Source organism: Tauraco erythrolophus, chromosome 28 (assembly GCF_009769465.1).
Source record: "Tauraco erythrolophus isolate bTauEry1 chromosome 28, bTauEry1.pri, whole genome shotgun sequence".
In the NCBI taxonomy this organism is placed as follows: Eukaryota; Metazoa; Chordata; class Aves; order Musophagiformes; family Musophagidae; genus Tauraco; species Tauraco erythrolophus.
Window position 1 is genome coordinate 4,799,853 of NC_141492.1, and position 21,198 is coordinate 4,821,050.

At 48.8% G+C, this 21,198-nt stretch overlaps 1 protein-coding gene across 1 annotated transcript; it reads left to right on the forward strand.

Moving 5' to 3' along the window:
- The first annotated feature begins 9,343 nt into the window (after nucleotides 1-9,343).
- Nucleotides 9,344-16,704, forward strand: SLC25A42 (solute carrier family 25 member 42). Its single transcript, XM_009981292.2, is given in 12 exon segments — nucleotides 9,344-9,379; nucleotides 10,490-10,541; nucleotides 10,544-10,570; nucleotides 10,573-10,599; nucleotides 12,969-12,994; nucleotides 14,393-14,435; nucleotides 14,438-14,476; nucleotides 14,479-14,560; nucleotides 15,216-15,332; nucleotides 15,822-15,973; nucleotides 16,372-16,497; nucleotides 16,500-16,704. Coding segments are annotated over 12 exon segments (918 nt in total). The 3' UTR covers nucleotides 16,691-16,704.
- The last annotated feature ends 4,494 nt before the right edge of the window (nucleotides 16,705-21,198 follow it).

Here is a 21,198-nt window from a genome sequence, read left to right on the forward strand (position 1 = left end):
GCGAAGGGGCTGTCGGGCACAGCCCTGCTGGCCAGGCACGGCACAGGGCAGCGGGGCCGGGCATGGCACACGGCCGCGCAGGAGGGGGCAGGTACGGCACGCTGTCCCGGGGAGCGCTGCTTGCGCCGGGCCGGCCCGCTGCGGCGGCAGGGCCCTGCGCGGGATCTGCGCGGGATCTGCGCGCACCCCGCCTTCCTCCGCCCGCCCAGCGCCAGTCCGCTGCGCCCCGCCCCTTCCCGGCGCCGGTTGGCTGCCGCTCCCGCCTGTCTGTCGGCGCGCAGCCACTCCCCGCGCACCGTGCTGCCCCTGCCGCGGGGATTGGTGGCCCGGCAGGGCGGGCCCGCCCGCCGGGGGCGCAGCGAGGCGGGGGGAGGCCGGGCGGCCGCGGGGAGACGGCGGCTGCGGCGGCGCCGAGCGCGGAGCGGAACCCGAGCCGGTGAGTGCGGCCCGGGCCGGGCCGGGCCCCCTGCCCCGCGGCGGGCGCTGGCGTGGCCCTGGGCGCCCATCGCCGCGGCCATCGCGCCTCAGCGCCCCGCCGGCCCCCGGCCGCGTCGCGGTGACATTGCCGCGGCCTCCCGTGGGGTCACCGCCGCCTCGCCCGCGGCTCCCTCCGTGCGGTCCCGGCGGGGCTCCGGCTCCTCTGGCCGGCCCTCCCCGCCGCCCGCTTCTCCCGGGGGAGCGGCTGGAGCCGCGCCGGGAGGCGGCCCGCGCTGCGGGAGAGCGGCGCCGGCCTTCGCCGTGGGCACCGCCGAGCTGCGGCACCGCGCCGGAGGCACAGCCCGCCCCCGGGGCGCGCTGCCCGCCCTGCCCGCCTGCCCCACCCCTGCCTGCCCACCCGCTTGCCCGCCGCCGGCCCTGCCGCCTTGCCAGCCCGTCCCACCGCCCGTCTCGCCGGCTCCTGGCTCCCCTGCCCTGCCCGCTGCCTGCCCAGCCGGTCCCACTTCTCCGCTGCCAGGCAGGTGTCTGTGTAGAGCGTGTCGGGTTCCTCTTCTCCCCAAAGTCTTCTGATCAAAGCTGGGCGCAGCTGTGCGCGCGTCTCCAGATGTGCGCGCGTCTCCAGATGTGCGCTTAGGTGTGAGATGGGGTTTTTGGGTTGTTTTTTGGGTTGATGTGACTCTGAGAATAACGCCAGATGGTGTTTCTCTGCTGAGGGGTAGAGACCGGAGGGCGTAGAAGGCATTAAATGCAGATCTCTCCATGTCTTCTGCTTCTGTCCCACTTTGGCGTAAGCGAAAAGTTGCAGAGCAGGCGTAATCCTCCTGTTTTGCCTTCAAATCATAGAATCATGGAATGGTTTTGGGTTGGAAGGGACCTCAACGATCATCTAGTTCCAATACCCCTGCTGTGGGCAGGGACACCCTTCACCACACCAGGTTGCCCAAAGCCTCATCCAGCCTGCCCTTGAACACTGCCAGGGATGGGGCATCTACAACTAATGTGGAAATGGAACAAATGTGGAAATGGAAGACGCCTCTGAAATTTGGTTTAAATTGTAACAAAAAAGACAGGTGGAAAATGCTGGAATGATTGTGCAGGGTTAATAAGGGCTGTTCCACCTTCTCTGCTGCGTGCAAACGTGCAACTTGCTGTACCACAAGCGTAGCAGCTGGTGCTGCAGTTGCATTGTTGACCTTAAACCTGCGCTCCCCTGGAGTCTGGAGGAGTTCAGGATGTGTTTGCGTTTGTCGAGTGTTTTTTCCTGCCAGCTGTTAATTTAGCTAACGGCCTGGAGTGGGTTTGGAATCTGCTGTCACTTGGCTCTTTAGTGTCGTGTTCTTATGCTTCGTGGTCACCTTAACTGCAGAGCTTTTGCTGGAGGTTGTGTGCTCCTGCGATGTTTTTCTGTGGTTTGAGGAATTCAGAGTGTTTTGAAAACGTTCTGGTTTTTAACTCCAGTTTGAGAGAAGGCTGTGTGTGTCTGTGGGTGTCGGAAAACAGCTGAGAGAAGCGAGACTGTATAATAAGGGTACCAGAGGGTTGATATAATCCTACCAACAACCTGTAGGTGAATGTTTTTAAAAATAATCATATGGTTGGATGTCTGAAATACCAGGGCTGGATTCTGGGTAACTCTGAGCATCTTTACATCCTTCTAGAGCTTTGGATTCTCAACACTTATTTTCTCTTCCCCCGCAAATCAAAATCATTGTTTAGGACTTCTGAATGTTGGTTTTGAGGAGAGCTGCTGCAGAGGGGGGCACTGGGACTGTCCTTGGTGTTGGATTTCAGCAGGAACTCTGGCCCCAGTGATTGCTTCAGGCAGGGGAATTTTAGCTCTTGATAGCACGGCAGTGTGAGTCAGGAGCTGCAAGAATTTCTTTTTGCTTGACCTGCAGCTGTAGGTAGTACGCTGAGTTAGGCAGTCCGCACCGCGAGCGCGTGTTTCGGGCATCCCTGGTGTGTTAAACTCTGCTTCAAGAGGTTGCACAAAAGGTAAGGTGAGCACCAACTCAGCCTTGAGCGTGTGGTTACCTGGCGAAGCAGATGGGCTTGGTACAGGTCAGACAGGTTTGCTGTTAGGAAAAAGCCCAGGAACCAGGAATCATTTTCTTCTAGTAACTTTGCTGCTGTTTGTAGGGGGATACATCCAGTTTTGTACTTTCCTTGTGCAAAACTGACCCCAGTACTTCGCACTGCAGCGCAGTTTGGTCTCTGTTCTCCGGGTGATACGTAAGCATTCCTGGTAGCTGCCTTACAAAGGGAAATTACTTTTTGTGTGTGGAAAGGTAACTGGGATGCAAACAGCCTACTCCAGCTTACAAAATAAGTGAGTGTTGGAGGAGTTCTTTGCTCTCTAGTTACGCTTTAAATCCCCTACTCCTCGCTGTTGTGCGCTGAATGATGGTGTGTCTGTACCACGTGTTGGTGCTGCCAGGCCCGAGTTACCGTAAGGTGATCGAGTTTAATTGAAATCTGCAGTGTTTTGGCCAAGCAGAGTCGTTGCTTAACTTTGCATTAACTTTTGTACGTTATAGAGTGAGCACACCAGCGGGGTGGGGGGCTCACGGTCTAGCATGACTCCATACAGTCAACGTGGAAGGCGTTGCTGTTAGGAAATGGCACCTGCTTGGCACGCTTGGGGGTTGTTCTGCTGAATGATGGAAGACTTCAGTTCTTTATTTTCCTTTTTTTTTTTTCATAGGCAATTTGAACTGCTGGGGTTTTAGAGCAGAGACTGTAATTATCTGTTATTGTGTTGAACTAGTTCCTGCAAAGATTGCTCACGTATTGACTGGGGGTTGCGTGTATTCCAAATGATCTCCGTTTCAATTAAAAAAAAAAAAAAATCCGTGCTGGGATCTGTCACTTTGGGACCTCGTGTGTGCCTGTGGGGACAGGGAGGTGAATGTTTCTAGGGCCCACTGATGGGAAAGCTTGTATTTCTCCTGCTGATGGAGAGGTCATATATAATACGTTGTTGTCGTCTCTTTATGACGTTGCCTTTGAGAAATAATTTTTGAGAGGAGTATTCAAGGGAGGTTATTTTCAAAAAAGGGTTCAAGGGTTTGGTTTTTTGTGATGGTGTTTATTTGGTTTTCTGCCTCGTGTTCCTGAAGGAAGGTGATGGCTGTCTCACGAGTGGAGTGGGTTAAGCAGAGGGCCCCTGTGAGTCAGCCCCCGTGTTTAAGTGCTCCTTCTCCCTCAGATAAAGCTGTTGTCTGTCTTGCAGATAAGAACTTCAGTTTTTGGCTGTGGAAAGCATGGTTGAGGTGCTCCTGGCAACAGTCGTCGTTGAGCAACTGAAGAATGAAGCACTGTTTTTTCTTGCCAAGATTTTCTCTGTTGTGTGGCTCATGCTTTTCCTTCCAAGCTTAGTTCAAAATGTGAGTCTCCTGGGCTCCTCTGAATAATACAGCTGGCTTTGCTAGTGGAGGTTTAGATTTAACCCTTTCTCTCCAACTGCCTTAATTCAACTGAGATAATCTAAAACCATGCAAAGAGTTTGTATCTTTATCCTTAGCTTTGTTGGCAGACTTGAGTTTATCTGGCTGAGGGCAGGAGGAGCATTTCTTTCGTACTTTGGAGCTAAGAAAGCATGTGAAATAATTAAACTCTTCCAGATACTGTAATTTAGCGAGTCTTGTAGTCAATGATTCTTTAAAACCATGCTAACGGTTTCTGCACAGATCTTCAAAGGAAGAAGGGCGAGGGACTATCCATAGCTAATGTTTTGGGATCAGATTTGTATGCAACTGAAAGACGAGCGGGACTGAAGAGAGTTCAGTCTGCAGGGCATTTCTGGTTTTGATTTTTAATGGCTTAATCAAACTGGAAGGCAAAGATGGACCTCAAGGGTGAGCTAGTTATAGTTCATCCTCCCGTTCTGAGAATTTCAGCCCTTTTTTTCTGTGATGCTTTTGCTCCGAGGGTGAATTTAAGGCTGCAGTAATCTCAGCTCTTACCACATCTCTTTCTCTGTCAGGCTCAATTGCTCAGCCTAACAATTGAAGGAAACCTAATTGAGCAACTTCCCTGGGTACTGTTTAACTTCAGCCTGCCTGGGAAAATGTGTGAAAATTTCTGCAGGAACTCTCCTGGTTTTCTTTTTTCCCCTAATTTAATTCTACGCTTTCATTAGTGACGTTAACAGTGCAATAAAAGAAAGAAGAATTAGGAACTGGATAGCTCTTGAGTAACGAGGGCAGCTGATATCTGAATGGAGTTACACCAGTGATTTTACCTGAATGAAACTGGAATTCTGTCCCAGAGGTGAACCGTGGCTTCATTCGAGTTCGTGTAACAGTGACGTCCGTGAGCTGTAAGTGTGGCAGGTGCTGTACACAGCTCCCACTTATGGAATAAAAAAATCTTCTAAGTTCCTGTGTGCACCTCGTTTTGTCTCCTCAGCAGCAGCTATCCATCCTGGTTTTTGGGAATGATTAGGGAGAAGTGGATAGCAGGGCTGAGTTTCTTCTGCCTGTCTCGGGAGTACAGCACATTTTGTGGGCATCGAGTCCCAGCAGCTCTCGCCTGCCGAAACCCTGTGGTTTTGCCATGACCTGTCTGTCAGGACACTCCCATGGCCAGGGCTCTAAACTACTTTTACAATTCCTACTGGGGTTGTCCCAGGAAAAAGCAAACATTTCTTAGCAAATAGGTGCTGTTGGATTCCGATAGCTGATGGTGCTGACTGTTTGCTTTGCAGCGTATCTGCTGTTCTTGCTGGAGAGATGACATTCTTTTAGAAATCTTACCGTTTCGTGACAGGTCGAAATTCCACTGGAGGACATCAGCCAAACTTGTCTTGTGGTAATGACACGTTGCAAGCCGGTGGCTGGGCTGGGTGCCCGGGCTTCTCCTGTGTTCTGACTGCGTAGGAATGTGAAAACCATAATGACTAGGTCTGCTTTTCCAGTTAGAGCATTTTTCTATTAACAGGTAGTTTCAGGTCTGGCCGGGTGTTGGCACAGCAGGAGTGGTTAGGATGTTGGCGAAGCCCGGAGAGGATGGGCAGTGTGATTTCTGCCCCCATCAGCTGTGAGCTTTCTGCAAAACCCAGATCTCCTCCTTCCTGCTGCTCCTGGAAGCTGGTGGTGCTGATCTGTGCGCAGCCGGTAAAATACATAAAGGAGGGATTTCAGGTAGGTTGTGCCCCAGTGGTGTGAAGTCAGACTTTTAAATAGGGTTTAATTTTGAAATATGGAACTGTATCGTCGTCTGTAAGCCTTTACTTTAGCAATGTGCTTTTAATTGTACACTCTTTAACTGCAGAATTTGTGCTTAATTTCTTAGTTAGGAAGCTGGTCTCTGAAACGCGTTGGCTCTTCTGCTGAGGAACTATTATCTTAAGACTGTCTAATTAAAATATGTTCGAATGAAATAGCTGAACTGTAGCATCATGACTAGATTCCCAGGTGACTTGGACATCCACAGCTGGTTTTTCTCTGAACCCCCACCCCCTTTGGGCAACGAACTGGCACCTGCCTGTAAGACATTCTTCCTCGTAGGTTGCTTTTATCATCCGAATAACTTGATTGTCTTGCCTGTCCTTTTAATCAAAATCACCACCAAGAGAAGCAGAAGTCTAACTTGTCAGAGGAGTCAATTTGACAGCTTGATTGAACCTTGCTCAGGTATTCATTATGCCGCTAGAGAGAGCAGGGAGAATGGAAAGGAAAGACTAACAATGCACCAGTTCCTAATGTGCGGAGCATATTCCGTGCATCTCCTGGCACGCAGGGACTGGGACCCGTTTCAGATGATTCTGCAACTGCTGGAACACGGGCAGGATGATACCTAGGAAGAGTCCTGGGCAGGTGAGGTGGTCAGTTGGTCTGAGAAAGAAACGAAGGGCCTGAGCTTCCCTGTGTCGCCGCGTGGTCAATAAGCTTTGATCGGTGACTGTGCTTTAGTGAAGTTACAGGCAGCGTTTTCTGGTGGAATTGAAGCTGAATGCCAAGTTAGTCCTTTGTACTTTCAATAAACTATCGTGCATTTTGTTGTAAAAGCACAGTGTGTGTTATTCATTAAACCCCTTTAACTTTTGACCTCGCCTTTGCCAGCAATTTTACTTTTTGATGATATATTCTCTTAGGGGAATGGTTTACCCTACAGCACGTAGAGTCTGGATCCAGATATGTGACAAGGACCCGTCTAACTACCATACAAATAACACAGGAGTGTGTTATAAAAAACCAAATCTAATCCACAGCTGTTTTTTCTTGTTTCCTGAGGCTTTGTAGACGTGAGTAATGACTGTGTACGGGGCTATACAAAATACAAGGATTTAAAAAATACCCAGCTGCTCCATGTTGGGTTTCAGTGGATTACTTAATGAGCGAGTCAGATTGCTATGTATGCAAAATAATGTCTGGCTTCCGATGGCCAGGCACTACAAATTCACACCGAAAATTAAAGCAAAGCTTTGTTCCCCGTGGCTCCAGTGTGCGTTGTTGGTCATAACAGCCAGAATTCAGCTAATAACTCAGTGACATCAGAATCCAGCCCAATTCCAAACTAAAATAAAGCTGCATTGCTTTGCAGAGAGCAAATGTAAATAAAAATACTAAGTGCTATTTTTACATTTAAGCCTCTGCAAGTTTAGAGCCCGTATTTCTGTAGAGCATGTGGGTGGTTTTAGTGTGTAAAACTGAGCGTATACAGACAGGTGTTTGTGAGATCAGGGCATTGGGCACTAAGAATAAAAAAGACCATCTCTGAATAGGATGGAAGAGAATATTATTGGGTAATGGATATCATCTTTGCATGTGCATGTTCTAAAATAAGTGCAGGCTTAGTAACATCAGTTTAGTATTTAAAATTTCCTTTTAGTCATCTCTCAATCGTCTTTCAAAACCATGTTTTAAAATAAAGTTGCATATCGCATTCTTAAGCTCTTTAGCATGATTTCTATTTTTGTGGGCTTATTTTTGGTAGAGATAAATCTGATATTGTGACCTACATTTCTTAGCTAGGGATGATATCTTTATCTGTCAGTTCTTTCATGCTTTTGCTGAAAGGCATTGTTTAACAATAAATTTTCCAGGTACATGAGATGAGAAGGAAAGGAAGCAACTGTGGATAGTAATTAGAAATAATCAGCAGTCTGTGTTCTTCAGAGTAATTTAATAAAGTGCTCTGCCGTAGCGTTGTGAATCATCTTTGGTCTGGATGCTTTTTGTTCACGTGGTCTGATGCGACCGAGCTTCTGTGATAGAACTTTTCAAGTGCAAACGTTGATGCTCTTTAGGTCACTCTTTGGACTGTCAGATATTACCTTTCATAAAAATTTTGAGTTATTACTCTCTGAGCAACATCCTGCGATCTCCTCTTTCCGAAAACACCCTCAGGAGTTGTAAACACGTTGGTATGTGTCTTCCCAAAGCTCTGGCAAGTGATGTCTGGCGTTGAAGATGCTCAGGTGTGTTTGTCCTGGACCGAGCACACGGGTCACGCATAGCTTCATCATCCCAAATCGGTCATGCACTGGTGCAGACAAGGCTGATCTGTCTCTGGCTTTGCTGCAGCCACGGGGTTTTGAAAGTGAAGTCTGGCACTAATTTATGAGAGTGATGTGGGGCAGAAAAACAGGTCAGCAAGTATGAAAGGTGCTGACAAGCATATAATGTCTAGAGGTTGTTAAAAAGGGGAAAAAAAAGAGACTTAGGACGATCTTTCCAACTAAGCAAGCTGTTGTGCCTGAGGTTTCCCGGGCATCGGAGAGGGGCAGAGGTGGAGTAACTGCTGGTGGACACATGAGAAGGCTGGGGCAGAACTGGGGAGCAATGTGGGAGTGCAGATTTCCCAATCCCGCATTCCTTGAAAGGAAGCTCACAGGATGAACGCGTGGCTGTTTGCGCCGCTGCTTAGAAAACTGATCTTTGTAGTTACACACCCCATCTGTGGATTGAGTCGGAGCTCGGAGAGGCCACCTTTCTGAGTAAGAAAGAAGTTTTTCAAGTTTTTTTTCAAGTTGTTTTTTTTTTTTTTTCAAGTTTTTCAGACTTCAGCTCTTTCATTCCTGCACACTTAGGGATGAAAAAACCTCATTGCGAAAAACAGAAATATTAGAAAGTTCGATGCTGAAGCGATAGCTTCTATTTGAAGCATTATCTTTGCATTTATGCTCTGCAGCTAAGGTTGGCCTGACCTTGCCTTTCAGGAGGCACACGAGAGTGTGTCACAGCACGAAAGATCCGTGCAAACTGCACTGGCTCACGAGCACACGTGCGCTGCAGCCGTGGAGGAGGAGTTCTGCGGTCACCGACGTGCTGCTTTCAGTCAAATCTCTGGTGTCATCAAAATAGCCCTTGTGGCACGTGTGAGGCATTGGATCTCTCTCTTTCCTAAAATAACCTCCAATTGCTTATGGCAGGCTTATGCTGTGACTTTTTTTCCATTTTCCAGGGCTGGGTTTTAAATTTCTGTATGCCTTCTCCAATATCTAGATGCTCAGCAGTCAGACTGAATAGCAACCAAAATCCTCACTGTAAGTGATGGAAGAGGACAGGGTCTGATTCTTCCCTCTGGAAACTGTGGCTGTTTGGATGTTGTAACATGCAGCTGAGTTCCTTGTGGGCTGAAAAACGTGACGCGTTTTTACACAGCACCAAAGTACCCCCCCGCACATACACTTGCACCTTAAAGGAAGGAAATGGTGCTGAGATCCTGGAAATGCTCCTTGGCTGGAGCTTGGGATAGGGATTTTCCTACGGAAAATGGCCCTGGGGAACAGGTCGCTCTTCCTTCTTGTACCAGCTTTTATTACCTGCCTATTGCCTACTTTTGACACTAACGTTGTTCCTGTTTTCAATTTAGGAGCCGTAGCTCTTCTACCGCGTCGTAAGTGCAACTGGTATGGGTAATGGTGTGAGAGAAGGTCAAGTGGATTTCAAACGGCAGGATGTGGAGCCCATGCATCAACCCATCTCCAGCAGAGGTGAGAGCAGGAGATTATTGGGTATATGCAGTGGGTTTGAGAGAAGAGCCATGTGGCTACTCTGGAGAGTACGCAGCTCGGTGGATTTGAGCTTGCAGAGTCCTGAAAGAGCTGTAGTCTATGTGCAAGCCACGGAACATGGAACTTTCACTGTCCCTGAGGATAGCCAAGCAGTTCCAGCCCTCTGGGAAGAGCTGGGCATCGCTCACAGCTGACAGTCAGGCAGGGCTGTGTTCCTCGTTCCACGTTGTGGTCGTGTTCCCAGTGGCAGAGCTGGGAAGAGAGCTGCAAGTCTTGGTTTCCCTGCTCTTGCAGCTGTTACTGGACTTCCTGTTAGGACCACTGGGAGAGATGCTGACCCTTGGTCTGATTTCGACCAACAACTCAGGCTGGAAGTTCACACGGTGCTGCTTTCCGCCTGGCTGCCGTGGTGTTTTACCACCGGACAGGCAAAGATTGGAATGGAAAATTGAACTGAACCATGTACTTTGGTAATAAACATAAACTTTTTAGCTGTGAAACGTTCTGAAAACAGAAAACTGTTAACTCCTCTTCAGGAAAACACGAAACATCACAAGTTCACATTCTTAAGCCTTGTCTTGACTTGGTCTTTCAGTCCGTAACCGCACGGTGTTAGATTTCAAGTCATTTACTTGCCTTCTGCCCATGTGTTACGAGGAGATAGCCGCTTTATACTATGAGCGAGGCAGGAGTGTCAATAACAAAACCACTCCATTCCATTTATCATTGTAGGAAGCCGTCTTCTTTTATTGGAACAATGTGGAAATAGGGCTTGCTGTGTTACTGGAGGGCAAGAAGAAACTTACCTTCTGTACGTGGCTAAATCGTGAGGAGGTGGTGGTTGAGCTTTTAGAAATCTCAACAAGGAGAAAACAGTCCATGCAAGAGGTGCAGATCTTGGAACTTTGCAGCTTGGCAGAGAAGTCTACTCTGGTTCTTCGTGATCTGACGAGGAATTTATTTTGCCTGAATTTTGAAGATAGTTTTGACCCGGTCCTTGAGAGGGGGGGTACATGCTGAAGCAAAGCTAAAATAATGCTACTTTTGTTTAAGATTGACTTTTTCATACTGAACAATGCCTTGTTCCAGGGTAACCAGGAGAAAAAGAAAGTACTCAACTCCCTGATGTCTGTGGCGTTGGCTGTGCTGTTGCTAAAACTGCAGTAGCTCCACGGATAGGACAAAAATCATGTTCCAATGTAAGTCCCGTTGTCTTTGCAAAATGCTCTTACTTTATTGTTAGCAGAATCCAAACCAGCTGCTCTGATCCGTTCAGCCAGTCTGTTCTCCAGTGCTTTGCCCTCCTTCAGCCTGCAAGACCTGGCAGGATGCAGGCAGAATAGCGACGTTACCGCAGCGAATCGAGTCGAAAAAACCTATTGTTCGATTCTTGGTAGGATTATTGCAGGTGTCAATCAGCTGTGCATCCGGCCCGTACCGTTGGATCCGAGTCCCGTGGTAGTCAGCAAGAGTTTTGCTATTTCAGTGTCGCTCAGATGTGCTCATTGCAGGTTAGAGTTGGTGCCTGTGGCTCACCAACGTTTGCTGGCCACGTGTTTCTGTGACACACGCAGAGGTTTCGGGGCGCAGCGGAAATAGACACTGCAAGGCAGCATTTGAGGGGATGCTTGGTAACACCGTCGGGATTTTCTGTGTCCAGTTTTGGAGAAATAAGGTGGGGAGGGGAAAGGAGAAATGCGAGGAGATGTGGTGGCACTGGAAGGAGGTAGCTGAGCTGTTGAGTCTCCTGTTAAAGGCGGGTGCCAGGCTCGTGCCTGCTCACTAGTGCCCGCAGTCTTTTCTGCTAAGAGTTGCATTGTATTGCAGCTGAAATTGTTTTGGTTGGAGTTGAAGGTCAGTTATGAAAAGTTACTGCAAGAGGCAACGATGTGGCATACCTGGCTTTGGATTACAGAGGCCCTTTTTGGGACCTGTGAAGTGTGTAACTGAAAAATGAAATTTAGCTTATGGAATAGAGAATTCTCATTGCGTTTAGCGGGATTTGGGATTCAGCCCGATGATTGGCTCCATGCAGTTACCCTGTTTCCCTGCAGGACCTGTCAGCTACACTAATGTCCCAAAGGGAAGAGTGCAGACCGTTAATACAGTAGACATTTGGTGAGGCCAAGAATTTTAAATCTGGTTGACATCCCAGATTAAATGAATTGGGTAGGTTTAATCTAATCCCTGGATGAGATTTAAGTTTTGAATTGACTTTCATTTGACATGATTTTCATTCTCGACATAGCAGGGGCCGAGGTCTGGAATAGCAGGGGGATAGGGATGAGGGAGCTGAGCTGTAGGGAGCTAAAGCCTGGGCTGGCTGCAGGCTGGGATCGCATCTGCAGCCAGATTGCTCAGCAGCAACCAGTACGCGCTGTGCTTTCTCACCAGAACAAACTGGAGTTCATCTGAGGTTGGAAACGTCAGGATCAGAGGTGAGATGGAACCGCAGAGCTGGGGCGAGCCAACAGCTGTCGTATAAACCACCTTAGTTTGTGCAGGTCTACATTTATAAAAAGACCTGTTTGATTTGGCCCATTAAATTTGCTGCAAAGGTATGATTACAGCGTGCCCATTCTGACCAATTTTTTAGGATCTCACGGGTGTTGTAGTCTCTTGCTCTTCTAAAGGTTTTTACCTCTGGGCCTCTTCCCTGTTTGTGGCGTTTTTGGGTCGTATGAGTGCAGGAAGGTCGTCCCTTTGAACTAGAGCCTGGAAGAATTTTCTTGTGAAGAGGGAAAAGAGCTGTTTTCCATTGCAGGGCCAGCTGCAATCGGTTATTGAGGTGGTTTTTATTTCCTGAAATAAAAAAAAAAAAACAAAACAAAACCAAAACCAAGTGTTGAATTGCACAAAGAGCAGCATGGTGAAAATGTATTTGCATGTGATTGTTTGATACACTTGAGAGGTTACAAGTCTCAAAGGAGTTTGGAAGAAACTGCAATAGACACTTAATTGGAACCATGTTTCATTAGCGGGGCGTTGGTGTTTTAGCCTGGGTTTCCTTCCTGCTGCAGGAATGTTACAAACAGAGCTGCCTATGCCAAATAAATCTGGCTTCCAATGCCTCGTGTATTACATAGTTAAGAGATGCTGTCAGTTTGAATGGATGCAAGAAAAGAAACTGAGTGTTCATTCGAGGTTTGCGAGGATGAAACCGTTCTTGCGTGAAACTTCGCTAACAGGACCCGTTCTTCGCTGGATCCTGGCGTAGGCTGGAGCTTGTGCCTGGAAATGCTCTACTAAAACAAGTGGTCGGTGCAGTTTTGATTTTATTTTTTTTCTAATTTATTTTTTATTTATTCATTTAGTTTTAGTGCTTTAAAGTAAGAAGCATGACAGAAACTGAGTGTTTCATAACAGTAGGTGGAAAAATGAACTTATATGTGAAAGAGAATTTGGGAGCGCTTACCGGTGGAAAGTCTTTGTTTATGATAAAGGATCTCTATTTTCTCTTGCATTAATTCTTTTGCTTCTATTTTTATCCCTTAGATAAAATGCCTGTGTGGTTTATTTGATCCATCTAAATGTATTGCAAGACCTAATGCTCATTTTTTCTTTTTAGTGTCTTCAAAAAGATTTTCTGCCAAGGTGAGGTGATATGTCTGTCTGCTGTTGACCTGAAGTGTTTGATTAATGGTAGTAATAGCCCTAACAGCATCTTTTGTTTGTATTTATTTAACTTTCTTGCTCGGGTTTTATTAGCAGCACTCATAGTGAAAGAGCATAGAAGGACAGAGGGGAAACAGTGTTTATAATACTCCTTAGGACAGTGCTCTTTCTTCTTCATGTTTTTGTCCAGTGCAAAGCACAGAGGGGCCTCAGTCCTTGTTCATGCTCCAGGTTCTACCTGTGACATGACAATAAATGTTGTGGCATCACTTAGGGTTTTATGTTACTAGACCTTCTCCCCTTCTCCTTCTCCCCTTCTCCTTCTCCCCTTCTCCTTCTCCCCTTCTCCTTCTCCCCTTCTCCTTCTCCCCTTCTCCTTCTCCCCTCTTCCTTCTCCCCTTCTCCTTCTCCCTTCTCCTTCTCCCCTTCTCCTTCTCCCCTTCTCCTTCTCCTCTCCCTTCTCCTTCTCCCCTTCTCCTTCTCCCCTTCTCCTTCTCCCCTTCTCCTTCTCCCCTTCTCCTTCTCCCCTTCTCCTTCTCCCCTTCTCCTTCTCCCCTTCTCCTTCTCCCCTTCTCCTTCTCCCCTTCTCCTTCTCCCCTTCTCCTTCTCCCTTCTCCTTCTCCCCTTCTCCTTCTCCCCCTTCCTCCTTCTCTCCCCTTCTCCTGCTCCACTTCTCCTTCTCCCCTTCTCCTTCTCCCCTTCTCCTTCTCCCCCTTCTCCTTCTCCCCTTCTCCTTCTCCCCTTCTCCTTCTCCCCTTCTTCTCCTTCTCCCCTTCTCCTTCTATCCCCTTCTCCTTCTCCCCTTCTCCTTCTACCCTTCTCCTCTCCCCTTCTCCTTCTCCCCTTCTCTCTGCCTCCCTCAGTGGTTGGTTTCTTTCCCCCAACCACCACTGGAGTTGTTTCAGAGTATGTAGGAGATTTTAATTTGGGAGCTGATCGCTGTCGTGGCTTGCTGAATATTTGTGCATAACGGGTGTTCCATGTGTGCTGCGCTAATATGCGTAATCCAAAATGTTTCTGTCTTATACTAAGAAGATTAAATTTGGGTTGAGAATGGCTTGTGCAAACAGGAGTCCAGCTCCATGCCTTGCCCTCAGAGGGAAAATGAAGATGTCTTGAATGTAAAACTCTGTCTTCCTGGCTGCGGTTCTGTTTTTGCTCCAGTGTACTGCTTCACTCTCCCCAGAGAATACGTTTTAGTCGTCTTGTTCGGAGTCGGGGTTTGCGAGCGCAAACAGCGGATACCGGCTTGCCGTGGTCGGGGTGGGAAGGAGGATTTGAGAGGTTAAGCTACGGGGTCACCTCTTCCCCCCCCTATTGTTTTGGACTGCCCTCTTGCATGATCTGCCTGTCTGACCTTTGATCTGTTGCCTGCAGGAAGCCTACAGGCTGATTTATCGCACCTACCTCAACGAAGGCTTCTGAGTCTCTGGCGAGGGAACTCGGCCACCATGGTCCGCGTCATCCCTACGCCGCCATCCAGTTCTGCGCGCACGAAGAGTACAAGCAGCTCCTGGGGAGTTACTACTACGGCTTCCAGGGAAAGTAAGATGCAGCGTGGCTTTGCTCCTTGCAGAGGAGGATGGAGCAGGTGGTGGGACCGTAGGCTGTAGGGAGGGAGCACGTTTTCGTCCGCTTTGCCAGGCCTGCCGAGTTGAAAGCTCTGTGGGTACAGAGTTGTGCCAGCCCCTCTCGTGGGGGCCTTCGCAGAACAGGGGTGTGAGGGTGCTAAGCAAAGGGCTGGGCTTCTGAGTCTTGCACAGGGGAGATCTTTGTGAGAAGACGACCCTGTCTTCTAGAGGCGTGAGCAAGAAGTGGCCTAGACACTGAGTGAGCACTTCCCTGTGCTGAGAGTGGGCAGGCAAAACAAAGAGCTTTTCTTTGCAGGAGAAGCAACGAGTTCCAGCCTTGTGCTGTTATCTGAGCCGTGCACGTGGCCTGAGCCTCTTGCTCTGGGGCACATAGTGTCTGAGACACCCCAAGTCAGGCTTGCTGTCCTCAGCAGAGGTTTTCTCTAAGCCTCTGTCCAACGTGGCTGTGGCAAACCACAGCTGCTTCAACCCCCCCCCCCCACCCGACTCTCTTCAGTACGCAGGCAAGGAAGGGATTCAGTAGCTGATAGAGTAGAGCCATCCTCAAAGTCACATAGTATTTCCATCTCCAGGTGATCTGTTTGGTCTCTTCTCTCACCTTACTTTAGAGCGCTGACACCCTTTCCTCGATTCATTGCTGGCTCTCTGGCAGGCACAACGGCTGCCATGTTAACCTACCCCTTGGATATGGTCCGTGCTCGAATGGCTGTCACGCCGAAGGAGATGTAAGTGCCTAACGAAAGCAAGTACAAGCACCACAAACAAATGCAGAACTTTCTGTTAAGGTCAGACGACTTTACTCCTGTTTTCTGGGTCACTTCTTGCTCGGAGCCTTTGATGTAATAAACCTCTTACTGCTGGGGTCTGAGCACTGATTAAATGACAGAGTCCTGGTTAGTCCAGGGGCTGGAAGGAGATCGATACTCAAGACCTCACTAGTAAAACCTGTGTGTTGGTTCTTCAGGAGGCCAGCTGGCACGGTGCCTCCGGAAGAGATCTGACAGACAGGAGAGCATGTCGTGATAGGGCTGTGGGAGAGCCGGTGACTGGCTTCTCCGTTGGCAGACAGGCTTCTGAAATCCCTCTGAGCTGTTTGATGAGCTCAGAGCTGAATTAATTAATTGTAGATCCTTCAGAAAGTCCTGTTGGAAATCCTGCTGGCGTGTGCAGTCACTAACGAGCACAGATTTGGTTTTCCTGTGTCCGCGTGCTAGGTACAGCAATATTGTTCATGTCTTCATCCGGATATCCCGAGAGGAGGGACTGAAGACATTGTATAGGGGATTTACACCAACCATCCTTGGAGTGATTCCGTATGCTGGGCTTAGCTTCTTCACCTACGAGACGCTGAAGAAACTACATGCAGGTAAAGGCATCTTGGTTTGCTTTCAATGAAACGGTGTAGGCTTTTGGCCAATTTGAAGGTGTTGGATTTCGACACTATGAGTCCTTTCCTGGCCTCGAAGCCAATCGCACAGTTCTGTGCTTGTGGAGGACCGCCTTGTTGCCTCCTCCTCTCCAATCCCAGACTGTGAAGAAGAAAAGCTGCAGAAAAGCAGGATCTGTGTCTTGCAGAGGAACAAGAAAGTGCAAGTCCTGGTGCAGAAGGACTTGGTTACGTACCAAGTCGGCTAACAACCAAGTTGGGAACAAATCTCAGGAGCTCTGGCACTCAGTGCTCTCTTTGGCTCTCAGCCCACTTGACCTTAATCATGTGTTTATTACGAGAAGCTTTCTCCACTCTGCTACTTTCCTCTTTCTCAGATCACAGTGGGAAATTGCAGCCATCCCCTCCGGAGCGGCTTTTGTTCGGTGCCTGCGCAGGCTTGATTGGCCAGTCGGCTTCTTACCCCCTGGACGTGGTTCGCCGACGGATGCAGACGGCGGGGGTTATGGACACACGTACAGTTCCATCCTTCTCACCATGCAGGAGATTGTAAGAGAAGAGGGACTAATCCGTGGCTTGTACAAAGGACTCAGCATGAACTGGGTCCAAAGGTCCAATTGCAGTGGAATAAGCTTCACCACCTTTGACCTGACGCAGATCCTTCTCCGTAAATTACAGCACAGCACTAACCGTTGAGAGGTAGTAGCTTAATCCCACGGTCCTTGCTGGGGAAAAGTACAACACGTGTAGAAAGAGCAGTGCCAGCATCTGCTCACTTGGTACGTGCTCTCCTGCAGCTGAGAACTTACCTTTCTTGTTGGGTTGGTTGGTTGTTTGTTTTTTTTTCTGTTGTTGGATTTTTTTTTCTTTTTAATGAGCCTCTGAGTTATTTGGAAACCTCGACCTGAAAAGAACCCTTCCTAAACAAAATTCTTCCTACAGTTCTGCAGAACTGAGTCCTCTAAAGTAGCTGCCTCACCCCTTCTGGTTACCTCTTTGATACCAGGAGTGGAGCCTCTCAAACCACCTGTGCTGCTGCTGGCTCCTCACCTGGTCTCTTGGGCAGATGAAGTGGTGGATGATGAAAGAGAGGACTCCGTGCTGTTGGAACGAGCTCCTGAATCTGGGAAGTGGCTGCTGCTCCTGGTAGGGCAGTTCTTAGTCACCGGACACACGTTAGCTGGAGGCAGTCTGCCAAGTGCAAATTCCAGTCAGGTCTGTAGGGAATTCCAGATTCCTCTGACCTGTAATGCATCAGGGCTCCATAAAACAGGACGTAGCAGGATATAACAGGTCCAGGTCACTTCTTTTGTTCTGGAAGTTGAATGTGAGCTCCAGCGGAAATGCGTGCCCCTTTTTCCAGTGTTTCTTCTCCGTTCTGGGTTTTGCTGCATAAATCCCCCTTTTTTGGCAAGGTCCCTCTGAGATTACCAAAGACTGTAGACAGCAGGGGAGGGAAGTTCTGAGCAGTTTCGTAAATCAAATTCTCATTTGTTGTCAGTGTTGTCGAGTAGGGGCTGCGCCTGGATTCACAGACTGGGTTGAATCGAACTGCAGCAGTGCTTTCGGGCTGCCCAACCCTTCCGTCGTTGTCCTGTCTTCAACGCAGCGTTTCTGAGGGATTGCCAGGCTGCAGTGTTGATGCACTAGAAGAGTGTTACATACTTAAATTTAAGACATTTTATCCTTCAGTATTCTTGTTGCCGCCTTACGCACGATGCAAGAACAAACATCTCGAAGACACACGTGTTACAGAGCTGTCTTGACAGGCTGTTCACGGCCTGGTGGATGCAGCCTGGTAGTTGACTCAAGCTGCTGGTCCTGCTTCTGAAACACCTTCTTGTCTTGTGGTGCCTGCTGTGTGGCTTGTGTCACCTCCGTTCATCAGTCCACACCTAAGCTCACTTGCTTTTATTCCTATATATATATATTCTTTATAAGCTATTTGTTGGTTCTTCTGGACCAACTGATCTTTGGGAGAATGGGCTCCACAGCCAGTACTGACCCTTCAGAAGTTACACAGAGTGCCAATGGTTTCCAGTTGCAATTTGAAAAGGAATGGTAAAGAACCTTTCGGTGTTTCTATTTCAAGTAAGTCTTCAGGGAATTGGAGATTTGGGGGTCGTTTTGTTTTGTGTTCCATTCCCATATTACATTTGGAGCGCAAGAGAGGTCAGAGCAAACTTGAGACCTTCTCTGAGAATCAGATTACATAAACCAAGATTAAAATCCCTTTCCAGCTGATACAGTCTGCAATGTATAAAAGAAAATAAGGCATCATTTAAAAGCTGTCCTTTTCTGGCACCTGCATTTTAGCCCTTCTAGTTTGAGTCTTGTGTCGTGGCGTTATTAATGGGAATGGAGGTAATTGCACAATTGGTAGAAATAGCTTTCTCCTTTCTTTTGTCTTTGCACTTGTTCTTTGGAGCACACTTGCTTCTCATGCCAAATATTTCCCTCGGAATTGAGCACCTACACTTCCGTTTTGGTAGACGTGGCGCAGAGCCAGTATCAGCATGCGTGCTGTTCCCAGAGACGTGGGATCAATCCTGCTCTAATGTTTGTGGATGGGCAGGGGTATCAACCTCAGTAATTTCTGCCTCTAAGCCACAAATGATGATTTCCGTTGCGAACTTGACTGCAGTCACTGATTACCTTGTAATTAATGTTAGTGGTGGTGTTTCAAGAGTTTTTAGAGACGATAGCCATGATTCTGTATATTTTTGCTCCCGTTGCTAATGGAAGATGGTCAACTGTTCTCTTCGTTTGGGTGGAATTCTGTGTCGTCCTTTGCAAGAGCTCTGATTTCTTTTCTCCAATGGAGAAGCCAATTACTTCTGCTCTTGTCTGTGTTGTCGTCTGGCCCAGTGGGAAAACACTAAGGCAGTTGCATCCTACCACAAAAGGTGTGGTACAGGCCCAGCAACAGCAGTTGCCCGTGTGTGTGGTGTGTCTGACTGTGTGTACAGCCCATGCCAAGTTCTCCCTCAGCTTGGAGGCTGCCGGTTCAGAGCGCAGTCCTTCTTCTGCGCAGCCCATGGGTCCGATGTGAAGACCCTACATGAAGATGAGAGAGAGCTGAACTGGGCATCTGGGTTTGCAGCGAGCTCCTTTGCTCCGCAGTACGGTAGGTCCTGGCAAGGGGCGAGCGCAGCAGACCTTGTCTTATGAGATGTTGAGCCATCACTGAACCTCTATGGCAACAGAGGTAGCTTAATTCCTCCTGGGTCCTAACTGAGAAAGGATTTACCACTGGATGACTAGGCTCTTGTTTGGGACCGAAACGGGAGGGCAGATCTGCCCAGGGTCCCTTCTGCCACGTCAGGAGTGCAGCTGTATATGAAACGAACGGGAAGCCTGGGGAGGAGGCAGCTTCTGGCTGGCTGACCCTGGCATCGCCCACCTTGCAGCCGAACGTGGTGCAGGCAGCTCATCTGGAGCCTGGGGACTCTGAGCTGAGAAACAAGACCTGAAACACAGCCAGACTGGGAAGCGTTGGGCTCAGATAAGTTGTTCCTCAATTAGCAGCTGCACCCGATTTTAATTCAATGGAATTTTAGCCAGACACGTTTTTTCCACGTTTTGCAGGCTGAGTGTTTGTTCAGAGACAGATCTTTGAATGTCAGTCTGTAATGGTTTTGGTGCTTTTGTTTCTTGGGCAAAAGTGTTCAGAGTAAATGTGTGTTATTGCTTTGGGTTGTTTTAAATAGCTTTTTTTTTTGTTTCCTTCCTCTCTGATTTGAATGTAGAAAAGGAGAAACGGAGTGTTCTCTTCCCTTCTCTTAATCCTTGCATGAATGGAGACGTGTTCCACATCTCTTTGCTGCCTGGAGTGAGGGCCCAAGGAGTTTTGGGCATGCTGATTTGGAAAGGGAGGGTGCCTGTGTGCTGGCCAAGAAGGTCCATTGCCTTTAGCTCTGAGAAAGGAGACAAGTCTAACAGGAATATTCTCTAGTCCTTCTTTTCTTTAGAACTTCTTTACTACTGCAAATTCCCCAATTTTTAATTTTATTCTTCTCCAATTCCTTGCTTTTATTTTCAAGTCACATTTCTCATCGTTCCTTAACGCGTGACCGCCAACATTAATTGTGCTTTTTTCCTTGTCTATTCTCCCTCCCTGCTTTGCACCTTTAGTCCCGCACTAGCACTTCGAGAAATCAGGTCCAATGAAACGCATCCAAAATGACAAAATTGCAGCTTCGATAGTGACACCCAGACATCCCAACCAGGCTTCCTGCTCACAGGCAAGGATGCTTGGGAGGGGGGCAAGAAGTTAAAGGCACTAGATGATGGGACAGAAGGTTTTCTTGAAAGGTTCTTGAACTACTTGTCCCTCCTAGTGCCTTTCCTTCTCCTAGCACCTTTCCTTCGCAAGCCGTGACATGCTGCTGCTTCTTGTCGTTTCCTCTTTTCGGTACCTCCCACGGGATGCCCGCTTGCTCTGTGACAGTGGCTGCTTGCTGGGGAGGTCACTCGGGGAGAGCTGGTCCTTCTGGAGCCTCGGAAGGGTGAGTTATGGAACTTAAATACATGAGAGGTGGGATCTGAGCTGGCTTCTTTGCAAACCTGCTTGCCCTGCGTGCTCTGCGCAGACCTCTGCCGGTTCCCCGGGAAGGCAGGGCTGCTGGAGAGCCAGCTGGCAGTTGGCAGGACCATGGTGGAAGGATCAGGAGAGGAGTCTCAGCCTCCCGAGGCACGAAGCCACTGGCAGCCGCGGGGTGGGCAGTGTGGTGGAGCGGTGGTACTCCATGGGAGCTCTCCGAAAGCGGTTCGGTAGCTTCTGTGGCAAAACAGCGGTACTTCTGTTAACTTCTTATCACCTTCCGCCTGGAAGCACTCAAGCACTATCATCTTCACCCTCTGGTGTCTTAACACTACAGCAGGATGAGGCACGAGGGGAAACTTTGAGCAGAAGTGCTGTGGCAACCCGAGCGAGTCTGGTGCCAGTCCTGGGCGGGCAGGAGAGGGAGGAAACGCGGTGGGATTCTTCCCGTGCCCTTTCCCCAGTGCCTCCCTGGGTGCTTGGGCTCTGCGGAGAGCCAGGATGGGTGTTATGGACCCTCCATGCCTGGACTGGACCAGAGGAGGAGGTGGCCTTCCTACAAACAGCCTTTTTCATTTATTGTAGGGACTGATCCCTCCCGCTACCCCCCGTCTCCCCCCTAAACGCCGTGCCACGCAGTTTCCCAGCACTGGGCACTGCC